This window comes from Lepisma saccharinum, chromosome 4 (assembly GCF_977018435.1).
Source record: "Lepisma saccharinum chromosome 4, izLepSacc3.1, whole genome shotgun sequence".
Lineage (NCBI taxonomy): Eukaryota > Metazoa > Arthropoda > Insecta > Zygentoma > Lepismatidae > Lepisma > Lepisma saccharinum.
Window position 1 is genome coordinate 111,533,460 of NC_139232.1, and position 22,915 is coordinate 111,556,374.

The window sequence follows — 22,915 nt, forward strand, 5'->3', positions numbered from 1 at the left end:
TTAGAATTTCGACGTGGACGTCAGAAACTCAGTGATGAATTACGTGATGGTTGTCCTGTGACAGCAACTTCTCAAGAAAACGTCGACAGAGTGCGTCGCATGATAGAGGAAGATAACCGGGTGACATATGCAGTTATTAGTGCAACACTGGGTATTGGTATGAGTCAGGTTCAAACGATCCTGCATGACCGCCTTGGTGTCAGGAAGCTCTGTGCCAGATGGATTCCACACCATCTTACTCAGGAGCAAAAGCAGGCACGGGTCACATGGTGCATGAAAATGCTGGACAAATTTAACCAAGGACAATCAAATGCAGTGTATGACATCGTAACAGGTGATGAAACTTGGGTGTACTGTTATGAACCCGAGAGCAAACGACAGTCGACGCAGTGGATCTTCCCGGATGAAGACCCACCAACAAAAGTCAGGAAGGGACGAAGTGTTGGCAAACAAATGGTTGCCACTTTCTTCAGTCGGACGGGCCATATTGCAACAGTGCCGCTACAAGGACGTCGGACCGTTAATGCTGAATGGTACACTACCGGAGATCGTACGGAAAGTTTGTGAAAAACGCCCACGAAGTCGCATTATTGTGCATCAAGACAATGCGCGCAACTATACAGCAGTACGAACAATTGAATTCTTCAAAGCCTCCAACATCGAAGAAATGACTCATCCTCCTTACAGTCCCGACCTCGCCCCTTGTGATTTCTTCCTGTTCCCTAAAATCAAGGATACATTACGAGGTTCTTCATTTCCTACTCCCGAGGAGGCAGTCACCGCCTTTGTTCAGTGCATTCAAGAGGTGCCTGCAGATGTGTGGTCCCAGTGCTTTCACACTTGGTTTGAGCGGATGAACAAGTGTATCAACTGTCATGGAGAATACTTTGAAAAATTATAGCATTCATACTTTTGGTCTCCAGTGTTTTACTTGCGCGTGTCTAAAAACTTTTAGTGTGACCTATCGTATGTGGGTAACTGCTCATATATTATGCAAAAACTATGCAAACTTGGTGCAGGGAAGTCTAATTTTAGGTATAAAGGGAGTTTTATGAAAAATACAGAAATTGCCAGAAAATTTAAAAATGTCAGACTTCTGTTTTTGTTATACAGTTTGGTCCAAAAAAATTCCCCACCCAAAGGTTTTATTAAAAGCACACGGGAATGAAAACTAATCTAATTTAACCAATAATTTTGAAGTTTACAAGTAGAGAACTAACTATACTATGTCCCGGGAATCCATGGAGCAAGACCGTGTGGTAGTGAAGGTGAGAAAGCGAGTGGGTGGAGCAAAGCAGTACGCACTGATTCCAACAGATGGTAGCTACAACCACGTTTTCCCCTCCATGCCCTCGCTTCCACTCTCACGTGTTAATTGATCAAGTTACTACTTGTCCAGATGCATGTGCACATGCAAGAAAATTAATCTTTAGTGTTGAAATCAAATTGTATTACAGGAATAGAAAGAAGCACAACCATCTACAACATTGTCATCAAACATTTACATAATAAAATACAATTTAATTCTTGTGTATGCATGATGTAATTCACGTCGATTATCTGCATGAAAAGATGTCAATAGGCATTCTTATCTACAATCACCAGTTAATTGTTACTTGTCTCTAAAATAAATAATACTGGCGTTCCTATGACATTGAAACAGATTTATGTTTAAATATATGAAGAAATAAACAAAAATTGCAAGTGGGGCCAATCTGTACTTGCATGCTTCCATTGGTGTCTCTATTATATTTAATTTATCTAGATGGGGCATATAATAAATAAGTATACAGAATAAATAAGAATTGTTGCAATTAACCAGGTCAAATTCTCAGAATACGCCACTGCTATACACCCTTCTACCTAGTCTTACCATAAATACTGTCACAAAGTTGACAAAGTTGTAAATTGACACAAAATGCTGCGAGATATTTTAATATCCTAATAACATTACTGAAATGGATGCATGACAAATGAAAGTCACAAATCAATATTCATAATGGCCGCCCTTAGCACGCACACAGTCCTTAAGTCTTTGTGGCCATTCATCAATTGAATTACGCAACACATTGACTGGAAAATGAGCAACTGCCTTCAGAAGAGACCGACCGCTTTAAACTTTCAGTATTGGGATGTCTCTTCTTACAAGCCATCTCCTGAAGCTTGGACCACAATTTGTAGTCCAAAGGGTATAGGTTCGGACTTGCAGAAGGCCAATCTGAAGTGGAAATGAAGTCTGGAACATTTGCTATGAGGACACGCTCCATTTCTGTGAAAAAGGGGTAAAAACATCAGCAAAGTGTACCAGCAGACAGTGCTTGAGAGACTAGTCAAGAATGTCAACAACACTCTCTTCCATGGTCAGAACATGTGCTTCTAGCAGGATTCAGCCCCAACATATGGGGCCCGAACAGTACAGCAGTGGCTGGAAGCAAATGTACCAGACTTAATTTCCACTTCGGATTGGCCTTCTGCAAGTCCGGACCTATACCCTTTGGACTACAAATTGTGGTCCAAGCTTCAGGAGATGGCTTGCAAGAAGAGACATCCCAATATTGAAAGTTTAAAGCGGTCTCTTCTGAAGGCAGTTGCTCATTTTCCAGTCGATGTGTTGCGTAATTCAATTGATGCGTGGCCACAAAGACTTACGGAATGTGTGCGTGCTAAGCATGGCTATTTTGAATAATGATTTGTGATTTTGATTTGTCATGCATCCATTTCAGTAATGTTATTAGGATATTACAATATCTCTCAGCATTTTGTGTCAATTTACTTAAAACTTTGTGACAGTAATTATGGTAAGACTAGGTAGATCATTATGAATTTTCAAATTGGGGAAGAAACTTCATGGTTTGTTGATTTGACAATCTCTGGATTAGATATTGCAAAAGCATTACTCATAAATATTCATGCATATCCTTATACACTAATCAAGAACAACAAATAAAGGGTGGTACAATCTTTATTTAAAAAAAAAAAGTTGCACAAGTGTATCTCACGATTCAATGGCTTTCATTTTCTCCAAATAGTTTAAAAGTTCTCACTGATACAAGCATGGTAAAATAAATACTCGCTATCAGTTGCAAGTCCAACATAGAATGTCTCTGCAGAATGAAAAAAATCATCAGCAAGCATTAAACCTTTGGCTTAATTAACACTAAGTACTTCAGACAGAATACAGGATATGTACATTTCCTTTAATGAAGAAATATTTCTTTTTGTACTGGAGCACAGCACCAAGTTTTACATTTTAAATTCTGATTAAAAAAAAAAAATTGAAGAAAATCACAGGCAATCAACAAGTTTTGCTTTGCAGCCAGAGGGCTATTGAGGCAGCAGCTTCTGGATGTGTAGTAACAAAGTGTCCCTGTGAACTCTGCCCTTCTCGCGTTTGTGAGAATCCACAATTTGTACTCCTTCATCCCACCACCAAGTCAGTCTTCTCTTGAAACACAATCTGCAAAATGAATTAATGTTCACTGATACATTTAAATAAACTAACAATGAAACACACATTTGGTGTTATGTAGTTTCAATCTTCTAAATGGAAACCTTTATCAGGAATAAAATTGGAAGCAGGGAGCTAAAAAGGATGTGTGTAATTGGTTCTGGGGTAAGTATCGTATGAAGATACATGAAGATTGATATTTGAAAATGAAGGAAAAATATGATTAATCGTAATAAGGGAAATGTAAAAGACAAGTGGTAAGTGGGCATGCTTGAAACTTCAACATATGTGGTTGGTAACCAACCCAGGCCCATGTGATGAATACAAATTTCTGACTCACATCAATACATGCTGCTACAGGGTGTTTATCATCTGTACCTTGAAAACAAACAGATGCCTTTCCATGTTTCTCCAACACTCGTCCCTCTAAACATAATTGCAATCCCGATTAATCCTTTTGATTGTTATTTCATTATGATAATTGCTGTAAGATGGATATGGCCAAAGATTTTACTGATACAACTGTACTTTAAACTGTACGAATCTTGTTTTCACTAATTATTTCCCTGGATTAGCTCACATGGTAAGAGGAAAATTCTGAGGAACATTGATCAATTAATAATAATGGTAAATGAAAAAAGAATATATTCTACAATATGTATCGACTTTATTTTGCATATTGAAGTTAGCTGAATTAGCTGGTGGGGATCTGTACACAGGATGAATAATGGTTGTATGACAAAGAAAATATTGAACAGTGCAACTGATGAAACATTGAAGTGAGTCTGTGGATCAATGCAACGCATAACGGTAAAGAAAACGAGTGGGTGGAGGAAAGCAGTGCATGCTGCTGCAAACACCTGGTAGCTGCAGCCACATCTTCCCTTCCAAGCAATCCCTTTCCCTATCATGCTTTCATTGGTTGAGTCCTCTTGAGTCACATCCTGCCCCAGAGATTCCCGAGAGAGAGTGAAAGTTATTTTTAGGCACCGTATGTTGGTGCTAAACTAAGAAGCACAAATTACTTCTTATCTTGCCTTAAAAAGTCGACAAGATAAAAACAAACATTGCACAAACATCACACACTAAAACAACATTTCGCACAACATTCATGCATGATCATGGTAAAACAGGGACTAACAGGAACAGATGAAAAGGCTATGGTGAGGAAGGACGAGAATAATGGTCGGGTCAGAAGCCAACACATGATGTAATCCAATGTTGGTGCATTCTCTTGTTCTTGTATTTTTCTAATTGTATGATAATATGAGAAATGAAGTTTCCACCTTCCGATTACTGGATGTCAACATGAGTTGACTTCTGAGCCAACCATCATTCTCACTGTAGCCTTTTCAACTGTCCCTGTTTTAACTTGATGATGCACGAATGACATGTGATTATCTTGTGAACTTTGACATTTTTAAGGTAAGAAATATGTTTTCTGGACGTGGTTTAAGTTTGAGCTTCTGTTTTAGGTGCACTTTGTGCATAGATATGCTAATCAGGACTGGACTTACAGTTTGAAATGGGATCCGAACAATTATGTGCCTCCACTGGGTATTGAACCGAGGACCCCTTGAATACAAGGTTACAATGTTACCACTATACAATCGAGGAGGCTGCCTTCTGGACATGGTGTGTTACAAATTAGTTACATGTTTATTGATAACATGTTTTTCAATACATTTTCAATTCAGTTATGTCCATTGGGAGATAACCTTTACAGACATGAAGAGATTTTTTCAGGATATCACGTCATTTCCGGATAGGTTTCCGAGCTTTCAAGAGCTAACGTCACTCTCATCTTCAGGGATTGAAGTGCAGAGATTGCATGTATTTGGTGTGGAAGGGATCCAGTGTAGGTGACGGGCCAATCAGGTGTTGTCTCTCCAACGTTCACATACCCAGTCAAAATGGAAAACCTGAACATGGACACGAGACCAAACTTGACCCAACGTGGTTAGCGATAATCGACTGGGTGTGTGGATGTCGGGGAGACAGCACCTGATTGGCCCATCACCTACACTGGATCCCTCCCACACTAAATACATACAACCTCACCCTGACAAATCTCTGCACTTCAATGCCTAAAGATGAGTGACGTTAGCTCTCGAAAGCTTGGAAGCCTATCCAGAAATCACCTGGCTCATATCCCGAGAAAACTTCTTCATCACTCGCCACCAGGAAAACTTCAAGAATTATTTTACAGTCATGTATTTGTAAGCAATGAGAAAAAAATTGTCTTACCATTCTCTCATCATCTGTAAAACAAAATATAAATTGCTTCCTACAAATGAAAGTACCCTGATGAGTTAATTTTTATTTATCAATACTCACAAAAAATCAGCAATAGATTCCTTTGGGCATTCATAGAAAGAATCTCTATTGTGTGTGTTGAACCAGTACTTCCGCTGTTGGCTTCTGCTGAAAGCCATGGTCCATGGGTCTGGTGAAAAAGGTAAAATTTTGAGCATAAGCACTTTAAGTTACATAACCAGCGCAAACTTCAAATGTTCTGTAACATTCTGGCACATCATAGCATTGTGTAAATCTGAATACAAAGTTTAAAGTTGTAAAGTCTTTTCTGATACATCTTAGGTGATATAATTTAACTGATAATTTACAATTTCTAAATCAAAACACTAGTAAAGACACTTGAGAATTGCAAACATTCATTTAGGGCTGAACCAATACCAATGTAGTATAAGTATTCGAAAGTATTAGTTGAAATTCAATAATCAATACTGGCTGATACCTTCTGCAGTCATCCAAAAGTACCATGAGACACTTTCACAGAGTTGAACTATCCTGAACATCATGCTAATTTTAATTATATTTGCTATAACATTGAGGGTGGAAATGCATCCTGTGATTATATTGTCATATGTGAAATTATTAGAGGCATGCATATTTTGTTTTTGACAAAAACACGAAATGTGAAATAACACATTGTAATGTTAATTTCTCATGTTTGTGAAACATGTGGGGTGCATTTTCGCACCCTGTTTTGTCACGAAATGATGCAAAATGAACTGCAAAATGCAAAATAGACTCTTCAACACGAAGTTTAGAGTTTATTTACCGATGCGACACTATCTGAAGTCAGAATAATCCTATGAGTTATGCAATTCATAAAAAAATGGATTAATTCTGCTGTAAATATTTGAGAAGCAAAAATGGACCCCTTTATACAGGAATTAAATTATACTATTCTGGTAATGACATACATGTGCTATTAGAAAGAATATGTTTATTTTGTGTAGTAAGTGCAGTTTTTAAATCAAATTTGAGAATATATTCACATTTTTAAAACCAAAATGTCATTTTATATACTGCTTTTTCACCGCTATAACAGCAAAATTTTATTGAATCACTTTTGAACCCGAAATTGACTATTTTTGTATCAAAATTTTATAGCAAAACTCTGGTAGAATACTATGATGTAGTACCAGTGGAAAACTTACATATTCAAATTTATACAGGGTGGTTATAAATTATTGAGCACATTTCAAGAACAAAGGTACATGCATTTAGATTATTGTCTTTAATAGACCAAGATGAAGTTTCATTGACAACACGTACAACATGCCACCACTTAAATAACCAATTCCCTGGTCACCTGGATTCCCTGACATAACACCAACATAAAAGGGAATCTTGCAGTGAATTCAAATACTGTTCCAAATCATATGATCCATCACTATAACTCATTTGATAGTGTTCAATTTCAGAATTATCTTCACTATTTTATAAAAAAAACTATTTTTTGTTCTAAATATAACTAATACTGAAGAAACTCGGCCACAAACTCTGTACCTTTTGTTGCGTTGAAGAACATCACTCCTCCAGGAATGAAAAACCTTTCTTCATCCTCGAAGCAGTAGACCAAGCGTGGCATTCCCCCAGATTTCTTCGTAATTCGCATTTCTAACCTAAATTTAAGAACAGAACCACAAAATCATTAACATTTAGTGGACAAGAGGTTATCACGATGGGAGGTTTTTGCTAAATATAAAATAAATAAATAAATTTTAAAAATAACGGTAGGAGGAAAACAATTTACTGTAGATAGGTTTTGTTTTTCTTTTCAAAGCATTCCACTCTTGTGGGAAGAGAAATTTTGGTACCCCATTTCAAAAAATTGAATTAGAAGATTTTAATTTTACAAAAAATTCCCTATACCTCGCTTTCTTCTACTACAGAAAAAACAAAGTGTTTACAAAAGTGAAAAGTTGCACATAAATACAGTAAAACATTACGTAGCCTTGAATTTTCACCAATACATTATTGATATAAAATTAACTGATAACCAATTATAACAAATCCAATACAAACTTACAAATGTTCCATGAAGAACAAAAAAATGGTTCATTATATCCATGTATAACAAAATGGCAGAGTTTTAGACTCAATTACATTTACTCCATTTGCATTTGAGGCACAACAGACACGAAACTCATGCATTCCTTAAAAATACCCTTTTTTAATCTACTCAATTAAGTATATAACTTTAAAATGACCATTTTATAATGCCAGAAAGAACATGCTTACCTCCCAAATATGTGCCCACAATCTTCACACCTGAAGAGTTCTTTTACTCGAATGGGTATGTACTCGGGACGACTGGGCTTGTTAACGGCTTTGGCAAATTTGGTACACAGCTGGTGCCTGGAAGAGAACACAATTTTTTTTTTTACTAAAAACAAAGTACACATGCAATTTTCAACTGAACATTCAGTTTTATTTCTCAAAGAAACTGCATGGAGGGGGATTTGTGGTTGCACACTACCACTCCTATCTTATTTGTTGTTGCATTCCAGTCCCCTCGATCACAAAGGCACAATAAAAAAAAATCTGTGAATAGGCATGTAAAAATTTAATTTATCAAGAAATTAGACCACTGCTTACAATTCAGAACCTAAAAAACAATTACTGATTGCTATACTGAAAAATTATTGTGGTGTTTCCATGTCTGGAATAACAAAAAGAGGTTCCACTTTTAACTATTCAGAATTCTTAGCAGAAATGTTAAATGTTGGGAACTGGTAATACATAATAGGAGAATATAAAAAAAATAAACTAAAATAACAAACATATTTATGAGTTTTGTGTTGACTTGTAAACCAATGTGTGACTTTCCATCTCCTGGGTTATGGCACTGATTATTCAAGTTACTTTGCTCACACATGCTTTGACTATAATCATTATGCTTCTAAGTAACCATCTGCGTCAATTTAAAATGCCAGAAACAACATCTGTATGAATAAATGCTAACTTCTAAAAAAAAACAAAACATGTGAACATTATCTGTTGTCATGATGGTCAAACCTGTGAATGGTTAACTCACAATTTAACCTGAAAGGTTCCAAGTTCAAGTCCAGGCCAGGGCATTTCCATGTGATTATCCATTTCATTAATTCATTGCTCATCCTCACAATTAGCCAAAAGTAGCAGAAAAATGACACAAAATAACAAAAAAATAAAATCTTATGATTTGTGGTATTAATGAATCACAACCTTGTTTCTTTTGTATAAATTTATATTAATAAGGTTATGTATAAAATTAAAGCGATTTCTTGAAATATGTACTTTCATTCCACTGTATTTAACACTTAACTGAAAAGCAAATATATGTTATTTATATTTTGGTTAGGTTATTTTCATACCTTTCTTTCAAATGGAGGTGTCGGATGTCTATTCCACCAAGGAAGAGAGCATCTATGATGTGAAGAGCTGCTATTTTCCGCTGAGACCTTCCCTCGCCTCTTAATTCCTGCACAATCTCTCCATACACTAAAGTATCAGGCGACAGTTCCAAGGCCAAATCAAGTTTCTGCCACCTTCCTCCTCTCATCTGGAATATCTTCTCGCGCCCCATGCCTGTGAATATTATATATATATATATATACACACACTACTTGACGAACTGTTGCATGCTGGAAATCATATGAGTGCAATATAATTTATATTAAGATCATAAAAGTTTCTTGGGAAAATAAAAAGTGACTCAGATGTTTTAAACTTGCAAAATGATCTTCAGACAGTGGCACAGGACTCAGCCTACAAGAAGATCTCCAAATGAAAGAAGGCAAAGTGCTGGGGTAAAGGGAAAGTCAAGCCCATTTGCAGATCTTAGGAGTAGCAGGAAACCTTCCGCTGGGGTCAGTGTCCTTCTGGAAGTGTGCTGGAGTTGATTTTTGTCGTCTTTGCGTGGTTTTCTAGGAGTTATGGCAGGTGTAAGGAGGAAACGTGTTACAGTGCATAGTGAAGCACGTTGAGATTAAAAAATAATAATTTGATGATCGTGAATCTGGAGCAACCTTTTCAATGTACAGAATACTTGTGTATTGCTTATCCTGTACATTATTTAACCTGTATTTTAAAGAAGTTCAAAGAAATGTACTGCAACAACTGCTGGCCACTCTAGGACCATAACAAAATTCATGAGAGTTTTCAAGGCAAACTTTCCAAAAATTCAAGGGTACGAGCAGATGTTTTCTCTATTTCAACCTTACATATTACCACCTCTCACCCTCCCCATTGCCCCCTACACACAAATAAATTAACAATATAAATGATGTGTGTGGTTCCAATCCTACCAAAAATTCTAATTCAATTCATTTAAACGTTATATCCATATTTAAATACATAAATATTTAATTTAAAGTGCGGAGTTTACATTTGCCATTTCACACATTCAGGCTCGAAATAATTCTGCAAACACAAATCACAATTGCTACGGAATATACAAATCTATGAAAAATTGTTAATTTATAAAGACTTCAAACTCAAAATTTACCTAATCAACTTCAAGACACCTTATCTTGCAATAATTTTCCATCTGTCTAATAGACTGTTCTGCAAAAGACACTAACAAAGTAAACGGATTGAGAGAATTCTGTTTTATTTTTATGCAGCTTTCTTTTCCTTTCTCGATACAAATAAAAGTTAAACTGTGAAAAAGTTGCCTCAGGGCATTTATAAATATCTATAAATTCAATGGGATTTGGATAAATAAAAGCTGTAATTTTTCATGTCTACAGAGAAAAAGTTTTGCAGAATGCATGCACAATTCCCAGAATTCAAGAAATTTCTGGCGAGTACCCACCCTGTGTTTCTGACACAGGATGCTAAGATATTCCAAAATCTGGAAAATTACACATGCTTAGAATTCCATCTAGAGCATGGATGTGAATTTTCGTGTGATTTGCTTTTGCTGTTGCCTAGATATTATCAATAGTTTAACATACTTACGTAATCATGAAACTATTGATATTATCTAGACAACAGCAAAAGTAAACCACATGAAAATTCACATGTATGCTCTAGATGGAATGCTAAGCACATGCAATTTTCCAGATTTTGAAATATCTTAGTGGTTTTTAAAAAGGAGAGGAAAATTTGAAAACAGCTGCCTTGGTGGTAGCAGGTTCATCCGAGCCTTAACACGTTAACTGTCTTGCCGGTCCCGACATCAAGATTTCTTATGAGGCCGCGTTGGTCCCACGGGACCGACGTTGTAACGTCTAATTCGAAATATATGTTTCATTTTATTTTTTAATATTTTTTTTTATAATTTTGTATTATTTTATATTTTTTTTATAATATGTACCAACTTACAGGATAATCATTAGCATACATTTTAAATATGTATTCATACAATGGCATATATTTTGGGAACAGGAAAATATATAATACAGCACATACAGTAGATAATATTCATATTTTTGTAAAAGAAATGAGTTACACTACTGCATTGCAAATGTTTTCACAAAACTTTTGAAAAGTTTCAGACAACACTTGAAAACTGTGATCACTCCACGTGAACTTTATTGAAGCAAGGAATACACATATGTGGTTTACCTTCACACCCTTCACAAAAAGTAACAACCTTCTTCACTTTATTCGCTGCTGTGTTTCGGCCTTCTTTTTCAGAGACCAATTCATAGCAGTAGAGTCCAGCGCAGATAATTCTGCCGTGCAATGCGCGACAGAACTAAAGAAGCAGTGTTGCTAATGGAGCAGATAGAAAAATCGCTGCGGTGCGCCGATGCACAGCTGTTACGTACAACAATAAAATTAGAGAATTCAGGTCTATCTAACGTTGAGTTTTAAACGTCATGCATTATACCAGGACTAGGATTAATATGTACTAATAAGTGACTATGTATGTAGCTACATACATATGGACTAAAAATTCGCAAAATATGAACTAACACATACGTAAAAATTACCAAAAATGCTGCAAAGAAGACTTCTTCATACGATTCCTTATTTGAGTGATTTCAAACAAAATAAAAAAATATATATATTATTTTTCATTGCATTAATGCACTGGTGGCGTTCTAACTTTTCACTCCCAAAACCCGTATACACTGGTATGGAACTGCAACGGCAGATAATAACATGGCAACGTGTTAAACCGCTACAATTGCACCATAACACTCCTCCTGAAGCAGTATTATTATTTCCTCTCTGAGATCGGCGACAGTCGGTTGCCTTTGTTGTACATTTACAAAGGATGCCGGCTTCCACAACAATAACAAGTACATATACTGCCACTAGACGATAAGCTGCGCGGCTTTTTCTTTTGTTATGAACCAGGGCCGGCGCTAGTCATTTTGCCTCCCTGGGAGGTGGCGGCAGATGCCGCTCTATTTCGACCCCCCCCCCCCCCCGGTCATTACGCAGCAACGGAAAATTGAAAATCAATATATTCGTAACTAAAACATCAAAATATAAAATAAATAATGAGACTTCTTATGCTATTTCAATACTATTCAGCGCAAAAGAATATCTCGCTCGATCACAGTTTTCAATAGGCTTATTTTTTTCTTCTCTTCAAATTTTGCCGCTCTGGGCGATGGGACGGTTCGCCCTCCCCTTCCGCCGGCCCTGCTATGAACTTGGTCACCCATCAAAGCATGGCAATTTTAACACAGAAAACAATATGTATCGCATTAAGTAGCAAAAATGACAGCCTCCTCTATGCAATTTCTACAAGAACACGTGCCGGAGCCAGAGTTGAAATGATGTTGGAGCCACATTATTTATTTATTTTGAATAATTCCAAAATTATGAAATATGAACAATTTGTTGCTGCTGTTCGCTGCTCTCTTGCCAAAATGCTTTATTGGGATGCTAACACCATGACTGGCTTCCTCCTTCATGAACTCGTGCACGTTGCTTAGAATTTCCCGAGCTTGGCTATGCAAGGTTTTTGATTTCAACTTCGACAGAACTGGAGGCATTATGGAATTTAACGTTCATTAGCAAACACACACTTTTACATACACACACGCAATACACGCACACAACGTCAAACCGGTCAAATACTTAGTATAAAATAAAAATATGGAGCTTCCAATCCAACAAAACTCACCGCTACTTTACCTGCCTTTTCCCCTTCCGTGACAGAAATAGTGCTTCATTATTACAGTTGGCAACACTAGTTACTAGCTAGCCAATGAACATGCACTGCATAAAAGAAGCAAGCACTACGCCGTGCTATATTGCCACATTAGCGTCCCTACCGAACGGTGGGAACCGCGAGCTGAAGCGCTATTCAATTGTTTTCAATGATGTTTGCGCGAGTGTGTCCAGGAATGGAATGACAATGTGGCAACAATAGCGAAGGTTTTCGAGCAGGGTAGAACACATAATGCTAAGAGAGAGGGAGACGAAACGAAAATTCGTTTCTACGCAACGGCAAATTTACGTGTGTGGCACTCTACTTGCAATATTTACACACTTTGTGAACTGGCCCTTCCTTTGTTTGATTTGTGTGATAGGATCGTTTTTTTCAGAGGTCTTCCTTCGCCAGGTGAACCTGTTGTAGTTCCGTCCTCTTTTGTCAGCCATGTTTATGGAGTCACCCGTAACTTCTTTGTACAAAATAAAAGCATTTACCATTGCGGTGTTCAGGAGAAGTTCCATAGCTACTTAGCGATACCATTTCACAGTTTTGCGCAGTGGGGACGAGTACGCAGCCATCTGATCAGACAGATCAACTGATGATTTACCTTTATTATACTCACACATCATTTCAGGCTTTTGTGTTGTACCACCCCTTGTTTGAATTTACATCATGTTATGAGAATGTTTTGTAGAGAGCATACGCACGTTCCTCTTGTCTTTCCACTTCAATATGGTGATTTCCCGCTCATTTGTAGTGGTTATCATCTCACCTTTCTTCAGTTTTTTTTCAACAATATCCTTGGGACATCCGTTTGCATGCAGTGTTCCTACGAGATGTGTATCTACATCCAAAAGTTTATTTGCCAAATCTACACTTGTGTATCAATTGTCGGTATACACAGTACGACCTGAATTTAGTATTTTGTCACACAGTGACACTACAAAGCAGCTGGTTTAGTTTTTGTTCCGTCAATTTTTTCCCCACAATATATTTTCACATTGTAAGTGTAGCCGTTGCCAGTACATACTTTGAATAATTTAATGCCGTACTTGTGTCTCTTCTGTTTCAGGTATTGACGCATAATTACTCTTCCACGGAAGGGTACAAGACTTTCATCAACAAAGACAAACTCACCGGGTTCATATACTTCCTGAAACTTATCATTGAGAATATCAACCAAACATTGAACTTTGTGTAATCTATCTCCAGGGGCACATTTTCCATTGTCAGAAAAATGCAGCATTCGGAGAATTAGCTCAAATCTATTTCTTCCCATAACTGATGCTGCGAAAGTGTTCTTGTATACACAATTTTGACTCCAGTAGTCAGACAACTGCAACATTTGTACTATACCCATCCAGGCTACTAATGCAAAAAAACTTCTTCATCTCATTAGCAGTCACTGGAACCCATTCATGTAGTCTAGAAGATGGTGGGACATCACTTTCGCCACTCATTAGACACTGTGTTACATACAAATTTGTTTCTTCTGCAATAATACTGAAAACATTGTCATCAACTATCAGTGAGTAAAAATCTTCTGGCTTTCCAAGGGCAAGCATCCCTGCGTCAATTCTACATGAAATCACAAACTGTCTGATGTGGATTTCCATTTTGACCCTGGCTAGAAGAAACATCTTGTGACTGAATATCAGATTCACCAGAAGTAGTAAGATCATCTTCTGTATTGTTTGGAGAAAATATTGGATCATCTTCCGAGTCCTTAAACTCTTCTTCTGACATATCAAGATATTGGCAAATCTCCCTTTCATCCAAGCGTCTGGATGCCATTGTAGCTATTAGCCAAGTGGCAAAAGTCAACAGCAAAACATTCCAAACAAACACACTAAACCGAAAATGAAAATAAATATTTCCTTATTTGTTGTCGGAAAGAGAAACATTCACAAAGAAAAGATGAAAGTGGGCGATTATTGAAAATTCTTTTGTTTATAGTGTATTGTGTTGGGTAGTATTGTTTAGAATACTTCAAACTAAGCAGGTCAAATATAAAGCTCAAAGAAAATAATACATTTTCGTGAAATTGATTGTTGCTTTTCAATCCCCAGTGGAGCACTGAATGAATGTTTTCCTGTTGGCGTTGTGTTGGTCACATAGGACCCACACACTATAATTTTGATTTATCAATATAATAAAAACCAAATTAGAAATTTGATAACATGAAGTTATTTTACAACAGAAACACTACCCAATGGCATTAACGGCGCTGTCAGTGAATATTAATTTCATCCGGCAGTTAACGTGTTAATAGTGGATTCCACCTACCGCTACGTCACTTGACTTCTATCGTGGATCTTCTCGTGCGGTCTGCTGTACAATGGTGTGAAGAATGGTGTAAGTTTGAGCCTAAGATGACATTAATGAAGGGCAATCACAAACACACACGATCCTCATACAGAATTGAACTAGCTGAGGGTCCAGATGCTAAAGCCTTGGTTACTAACACGTCTAAATCCATACCACTGACAGTGAGACTTGCCTTTTGGACTTTCAGCCTCAAATTATAAACATGCAGTATTCATCAGTTACAGATATTACTTTAACTGAACTTACCTAGGAAAAAGGAACAAGTGTTATCACTTTCAGTGCTTCCTACGACGACACATCTCCAATCAAAGACGGACTTAATGGACTCCTTCATAGATGTTTCTGTCAGCTCTTTATCTGGCTCGAACATCCAACCTGTGAGATCAGTAACAATAGTTAGAGCCAATAAAATTGCAGGATGTTAGTCTAGCAAACATAATTCCATGTTTTCTTAATTTCAAAGCTACATAATTTAAGGTGTAAACAATTTCTTTCCTTTATATTACAGATTATATTTTGCAAAATTGTTTAGTCTGCAGTCTCCCCAATAGAGTAGTGAGTTAAACTCTCATCTTGTCAACCGTTTTACCATTCGTTGGACACATCTCCAGGAAATTAACCATAATTGCCAGGCAAGGAGTAAAGACTGTCCATAGACCACCACTCATGACCCTAACACCCTACACCTACTCCGATCAGTCAAGGATGACCTAGAACTCTATATCCCAGGAGTATACCACATACCTTATGAATGTGGGACATCATTGATAGGACAAACAATGTACCACTGAACGGAGACAAAATGATCATCAAAGCTACATCTGGCTGTTCCAAGCAGAACACAGCATCACCAAGGGTCGCAGAACTTAATTTGCAGATACCAAAATCATAGGCAAATGTGCTGGTTACTGGGACAGAAGAGTAAAGGAAGCCATAGTCATTGTTTGAGAAAGCACAAACCTCAAATGGAATATGAGACTCCAACTCAAGTCATGCTTGGAATCCACTTATCTGTAAAAGCATGATATCTGCCACCAAAACACCGGGGTCCAAAGCAAACCAATCAAAGAGCAGAGTCCAAGCTCCCCTGCTTCATACACACATATTTAACCTTATACTTGGTTGGTTGATTGACTACATTAGGTTATCTTATATGTTGCTTCTCTGCCACTTTTGACTGTGACGAGGAGGATGAGTGATATCATGAAGGGACACTCGCAAAGAACACACATGCTCAGGCCAGGATTCAAACCCCAAGATCTCTGGTCTCCAATCAACATTCCATGATGATGAGAGCAATGTATGTACTTGAAACATTGGACACTTGACACGAAATTAACCTGGCTGGTAACCAGAGAACAATAATCCAAAGTTTATTGAATTTTGTTGAAAATAAAGGAAGAAAAATAAAAAATATTTTTAAAACAAAATATCTACAATCAAAAATCTTTTTGAAGAAAAATGTGCAATATGTTTTTTTTTTTTCAGTCTATTCCTGGCACTCGCCTCGAAAAAATTCAATTTCCCTCACTTTTACAGAATTTTGAATGGTTTTAAAAACTTCTCTTGCATGGCCTTTTCACTCCTAAGCTGATTTCCACTTACTTTTACAAATATTTCCACGTCAATGGAAATCCCGACAATTCGAGCAATCAAATTATATACACGGTGAATGCTACATAACCAGCAAAGGAAATGTTCCAAGTACGTACCTGAAGACATGCCTTGCATGAGGGCACTATACTTCACGTCTGGAGGTGTCCTAGGAGGGGCCGTCCGTGCCTTGTCTTCAACTCCCCAAAACTCCAAACACTGTTTCTTCATATCAGCTTGCCTTGTTTCGATCAGGTTAACATCCTTGCAAAAGGCAGCTATCTTGGTCAGATTTATTACTTGACGTTCTCCAAGACTACGTGAAAGTAAAGAATACAATGCAGAGTAAGAAAATTCTATTTTAAGCTTCTAATTGAATATCCATGTTTCGCAAGATCAATTCTGAAATCTTCGGATGAAACAAAATTTAATGATGATAAGAAATTAATAAATACATCATGAAGAATGGTATATTATAGGAATGGGAGAGAGTAGCTTGTTTTCACTGGTAACAGTCTATAATACTGCATAATATCAGTAAAATTGCCAAAAACAATATCAATGCAGCAGTTTCTATAAATAGTCTCTATATAAGTGCATCATTCTGTCATGTTAATTGTTCCGCAACACACCACCCTTACCGGGTAATGGGCTTTGCACATTTATTTACAAAATAAACAACGCTCGGATTCTTCCATTTAAGTTCCCTAATTTACATTATGTACATACACTATATAGCCAAAAGTAACCGGACACCCAAGTGAATGTGGCGGTATTGTCATGGTCTGGGGCTGTCTTTCATGTTTTGGACTCGAGCCATTCATTTTGTCAATGGCGACATGAACAGTGGTGTTTATGAGGACATTTTAGACAATAACACGCTGCCCATACTGTGGCAATAGTTTGGAATGGGCCCTTTTCTCTATCAGCACGACAATGCCCTGTCCATAAAGTAGGGTCCATTGTATCTTGGTTTGAGGATAATCAGGTGAGGATAGCTAATCGGGACTGGACAGGGATCGGAACCACTGTACCATGTACCTTGACAGTGTATCAAATGCAGGACCCCTTCATTACAAGGTGACAACGTTACTACTGCAATTGGGGAGACCCTTGTCATAGAAACGTATGAAACATGGAACACAAAGTCCAACAACATATTTCACATGTCCAATGCGAACACTACTGGTGGACCACCAGCATACCACATGTCTTTCAAAACCTTCCTTTGTGCTGTAATGGGCCGTCAAGCTCCCTTAGATGCAACACGAAATGATGTCATATAGTTTTGAGTGATTTCCATCCAAATTCAAGATTGGATAATTCTTGCCTCGGAAATTCATGTAGAATATGGATAAGAGGGGCTGCTGTCTTTCTAAATTTGTTTTCAATGTCAGTGAAATATCTTGCACTCTTGCCTCGATAGATGCCAGAACGAATGAGGCATCCACAGAAGGTTTTCAAGCACCAGGAAGGCTTTGTAACCAAATCTCATAGGTTTACCTCTAATAAATAGCTTGCAGGAATGTTCTCCATAATACAGGATCACAGACTCAACAAAGCTGAGCTATTGAACAGGCAGAAAATGTTCCATGAAATGGTCATCTGTTATTACTATTATTTTATTATATTTATTATTATTACTATAATTATTATTATTTGTATTATTATTAAAATAAAATATAAGGTAAAAGCAATAGAAATAAATAAACCATGCAAAAGACAAGAGGCTTTACAGCTTAAATTTCTTACTTTACATGCAATAATAGATTAAATGAAGTAGTTATTGAAAAGGCCGGTAACTACTATATCTGCATAGTGTTACCATATGGTAACGCCACCTTTATGAGTAAAAATTGAACAAGTGATGCAACAGAAAACATCATAAGTTTTAAATTATATGCATTTACTAAATGCTGAAAACATTCAGAACTCCACAATGAAAGACAATCAGATAAAAACACTGTATTTACTTTCCAGAGTATGACATTTTGAATAAAAAAATCAAAGGTCAAAATCAATATATCCTCTCACAACAATGCTGTTGCCTGGAACCAAACTAACGGTCTCAAACACAAGCTTTATGCTTCCTAGAGCGACTTCTGGCACTAGGTTTGCCTGCTAATAACTTGCAGCCCCGTACCTCATTCAGTTTTACTGTTACAGAGCTGTTTCTAGGACTAAGTGTATGTGGAGCTACACTTGAAATTCTCCCTACAATCACATGTTTATTTTCACACATTTCTAGCCCGACCCTGTGGCCGAGTGGTTAGCACATCGCGCTTCGACGCCAAGGGTCCCGGGTTCGAATCCCGGTCGGGCTTGGTTGTTTGTGAATGTCCATTCATCAATTTCATCATTTCATCACTCATTCCCATCTTCGCAAATTAGCCAAGAGGCACAAAACACGAAGTAAAATAAACTAAATCAAATCAAATCACACATTTCTATCACTGTATAGTCATTAAAAGATCATTAGGTATCCACAAATTTCCATTCTCTCAAGCTCTGCAAGTTTCAAGAACCATTACAATCTAATAAAAATATGATCTAGTCCAGTGGTTTCCAAAGTGTGCACCATGGCACTGGTCACCGTGGTGCCATGAAATGTTCTAATATTTTCATTCAAATGACACTTAACCGTTAGATGGCCGAACAGGTTTAAGAAAGTAACCCCGTTCTGGTCCAGGCTTCTCGGCGTGAATTTTAAATTCAAACACTCTTTGGAGGAAAATTGTTATAACTCAGCCACTATGGGAGCAATCCATTTCAGAAAACTTTTGTTTTGCAGCTAAAACATCAGCGCATGCAACCGTGTACAATTCAGAATGCCGGACCGAGGAAGGGGACTTGACCCCCGAATTTCAATGGAAAATACAAAAATCTGGAGTTTGCCCCCTATTCCCATGCTATTTTGGAGAGAAGGTGCAAACCTTAGTATTCTTTTCAAAGAATGGACATTTCTCAAGAGAATGAAACATGTTCCATGTTCCTGGGTGCCATACAAGTTGAATAATGAGCCAAAATGTGAAACTCTGTTCGGAAATGTGGCATGGATATGTTGTGGATAGGGGGAGGGGGGTCATCAATGTGAATTTTTCAGGCTTGCTCCAGACCTCGAGTTTCCACCTAAACATAAGAGTATGAAGGTCCAAAAAGTACATCCATTTCGTAATCAGCACCATGATACCATATGGTATCATCGGGCCAGTAAAGGTTAAATGTTAGTCTACACATGGTTTTAGATCTGACCATATCAATCCAAAGACATGCTTAATTAGTACCTTTTACAAATAAAATGTTTCTGAATTTGAAATATGTGTTTATTTTCTAACTTAAGGAAAGCAACCTAAGCACACCAACCAAGCATTGCTAGCGTTAGATAGACATACATTCTGACTTGGGCACCGTGGAAAAATCTTTAAACACTAACGAGAACTAAAGCTATGTAATACATACCTGTTATTGGATTCAACAATGTAATTGAAGAAATCTTGGTCGGATTGTAAAATGTGTAGAGGAACAACTTCAACAATGTCAGAATTGGAATTAACCCCTGCGTTTTTGCACAGCCATACATTTGTGTTGTACAAATGGTGAAATATGTCACTTGTGTCTTCTCTTTTCCACTTGCATATTATATACCTATGGACAAAAAAAAAGTTTGAGGTATACTATCAGTCTCTCACTGATTACAAACTTGAATAACTCATGTATAATAACACTCAGATACATGAAAGTGGTTATCAATGGAAAGGGAAACTCAAAAAGTTTTGTATTACATTTAGTTCACAAAATCACATCACATGTACTCAATGTGAGCTCCCTGTGTCACGCGACACACATCGAGCCTGTAGTTCAATTCCTGCCATACACGTTGTAACATTGAACGATCCACTAATGCAATGGCCTCTGTGATGCGAACATGAAGATCCTGGATGGTAGGTGGCCGATACACTTGTTGTTTGACAAAAAACCCAGAGAAAAAAGTCACAGGGTGTAAAATCGGGGGAACATGGAGACCAACACAAACGTTCACTATCGTCACGGCCAGCATGCCCAATCCATCTCTTTGGTAGTCGCCTATTCAGTTCACGTCTGACATTTAAGTGGAAATGGGGTGGTGCACCATCCCATTGAAAAATTAAACCTTCGATATCCTGTTCCAGTTGTGGAAGAAGCCATGGTCGTAACATTTGTAGGTACGAAATCCCTGTGATTATGTTCTCATCGATAAAGGGGCATACACCTTTTCATGGCTGATAGCGCAAAAAACATTCATCTTGGGGCAGTCGCATCCATGCTCCACATAACCTCGAGGATTTTTCAGACCCCAGATCCTGACATTATTTTTGTGTACTTTGCTGACAGGTAGAAGGTTCATCACTGAACACCAATGATTCCGTGAAATCATGAGTTTCCATTTCGATTGGCATGTCCTCGCAGAAAGACAGTCTCTTGGTTTTGTTGTCCGATTTCAGGGCCTGCAACAATTGCAGACGGCAAGGAAGGAACCACAAACGTTTGCGTAAAATCTTCCACACAGTTGGTTGCGGGATGTCTAATTCTGTGCTGGTTGTGGACGTGGATTTCTGTGGACTTCGTACGAAACTCTCTCTCACACGCTCCACAGTTGCCTCGCTTACTGGTGGACGACTGGTTGACTTTCGCTTGCAGATGCATCCCCTTGCTTTAAAGTCAGAATACAACTTACGGATACTGGGCCCACTGGGTGCATCTTCACCAAACTTCCTTCTAAAATTACGTTGCACAGTTATAACAGACTGGTAGACATGAAAATCCAGCACACAAAATGCCTTCCTGGGCAGCCATTTTCTCTCCTATCGCCCCTAGCGACGAAATCAATAACTATGCAACAGTTGAACCAACCACTGAAACTTTTTGAGTTTCCCTTTCATGTATCCGAGTGTTATTAAATGTGAGTTATTCAAGTTTGTAATCGGAAAGATTATTTGTAATAACACTGTACATCAGCTACAGTTCTGAAGGATAGACAGAGTAAGAAATCACGATGTCCTGAGGTACCCAATGTTCAATCTTCCAAGGAAGATGCCGGATGGTATGTCATATCTTGAGACAGAAAGGAGTGATGAAAAGCGTAATCTGGTAGGGATGCATGAAGAACTATACTTCAGGAAAGGATCCAAACCAAGTGCATCACACCATAATAATAGTATTAATAATAATAATAATAACAAAATAAGCAAAGTAATACTCTTTTATTATTGTTGTTATTGCATGAACAGATAAAAAGAAGCACATATTCATTATCTGGCTTATGTGTAGTTAAGATCACTAACATTTGTAAAAAAGCAGCTGCTGCCCTACCAAAGAAATTGATGTAAAAAAAAAATCAGATTATTTTATTAAATTACAACGAAGGTTCTTGGGTCAAGCTGCTGAAGAGTAAAGTCCCTGATCATTATTTTCATGTGGATTATCATAGTGGTAAGCATAAATTTTCACATGCACTGTTAATGCAAAGCTTTATATATAATCCTTACCTTTGTGTAAGTTTTGTGGAAATAAATCAACCTTTGTATTATACAACAGCAAGGGAAGAAAAAGAGGGAGTGACACGAATAGGCCCAGTACAGAGAATATAGAGCAAATCGCTGAAAAGGTGAAATGTGAAAGCTGCCGAGAAATAAAGACATAAAAAATGGAGAAATGCAATGAAGAATAATTTAGTAAAACCACGAAGAGATTACGGAAGAAAAAGTAAAAATCTTGAAACTGAAAAAAAAGAAAAAAAAAAGCTTTAACAAACCAACCACAGGGTTAAGCACCTAACAAGATGTGATTGGGTTCAGAATGAGGAAAGAACAAGACAAGGGCAATGATAGACAAAGGAACACACGTGGTAGATTTAATTTCAAAGAGCGCATGATACCATGATACCATTAAGTTTACTGCTATTTTTGTGCTGTTTCTTCAAACAGATGATCACATCTTGATAAAATTTCAGGAATTTCAGAAGTCTCGATATTAGGTACTTATATATCAATCATTCAACATGCATTACCTGGACATCTATCATCTAAATTATCCAGATATTTGGATTATCCAGTCTGGAAAGTACAGTCCATCATCAAAAAAATAGCACCACT

General features: G+C 37.4%; 1 protein-coding gene across 1 annotated transcript in view; it reads right to left on the reverse strand.

Moving 5' to 3' along the window:
• Positions 1–2,946: 2,946 nt before the first annotated feature.
• The window catches only part of Cmtr1 (Cap methyltransferase 1), a 64,832-nt gene continuing 44,863 nt past the window's right edge, over positions 2,947–22,915 (reverse strand). The window contains exons 11-18 of the mRNA XM_083121153.1: positions 20,244–20,429; positions 16,904–17,100; positions 15,438–15,566; positions 9,115–9,328; positions 8,000–8,116; positions 7,265–7,380; positions 5,786–5,894; positions 2,947–3,457 (exon numbers count right to left, since the gene is read on the reverse strand). Of these exons, the coding sequence (XP_082977279.1) occupies positions 3,325–3,457; positions 5,786–5,894; positions 7,265–7,380; positions 8,000–8,116; positions 9,115–9,328; positions 15,438–15,566; positions 16,904–17,100; positions 20,244–20,429 (1,201 nt within the window). The 3' untranslated portion in view covers positions 2,947–3,324. The remainder of the gene's footprint in view (positions 3,458–5,785; positions 5,895–7,264; positions 7,381–7,999; positions 8,117–9,114; positions 9,329–15,437; positions 15,567–16,903; positions 17,101–20,243; positions 20,430–22,915) is intronic.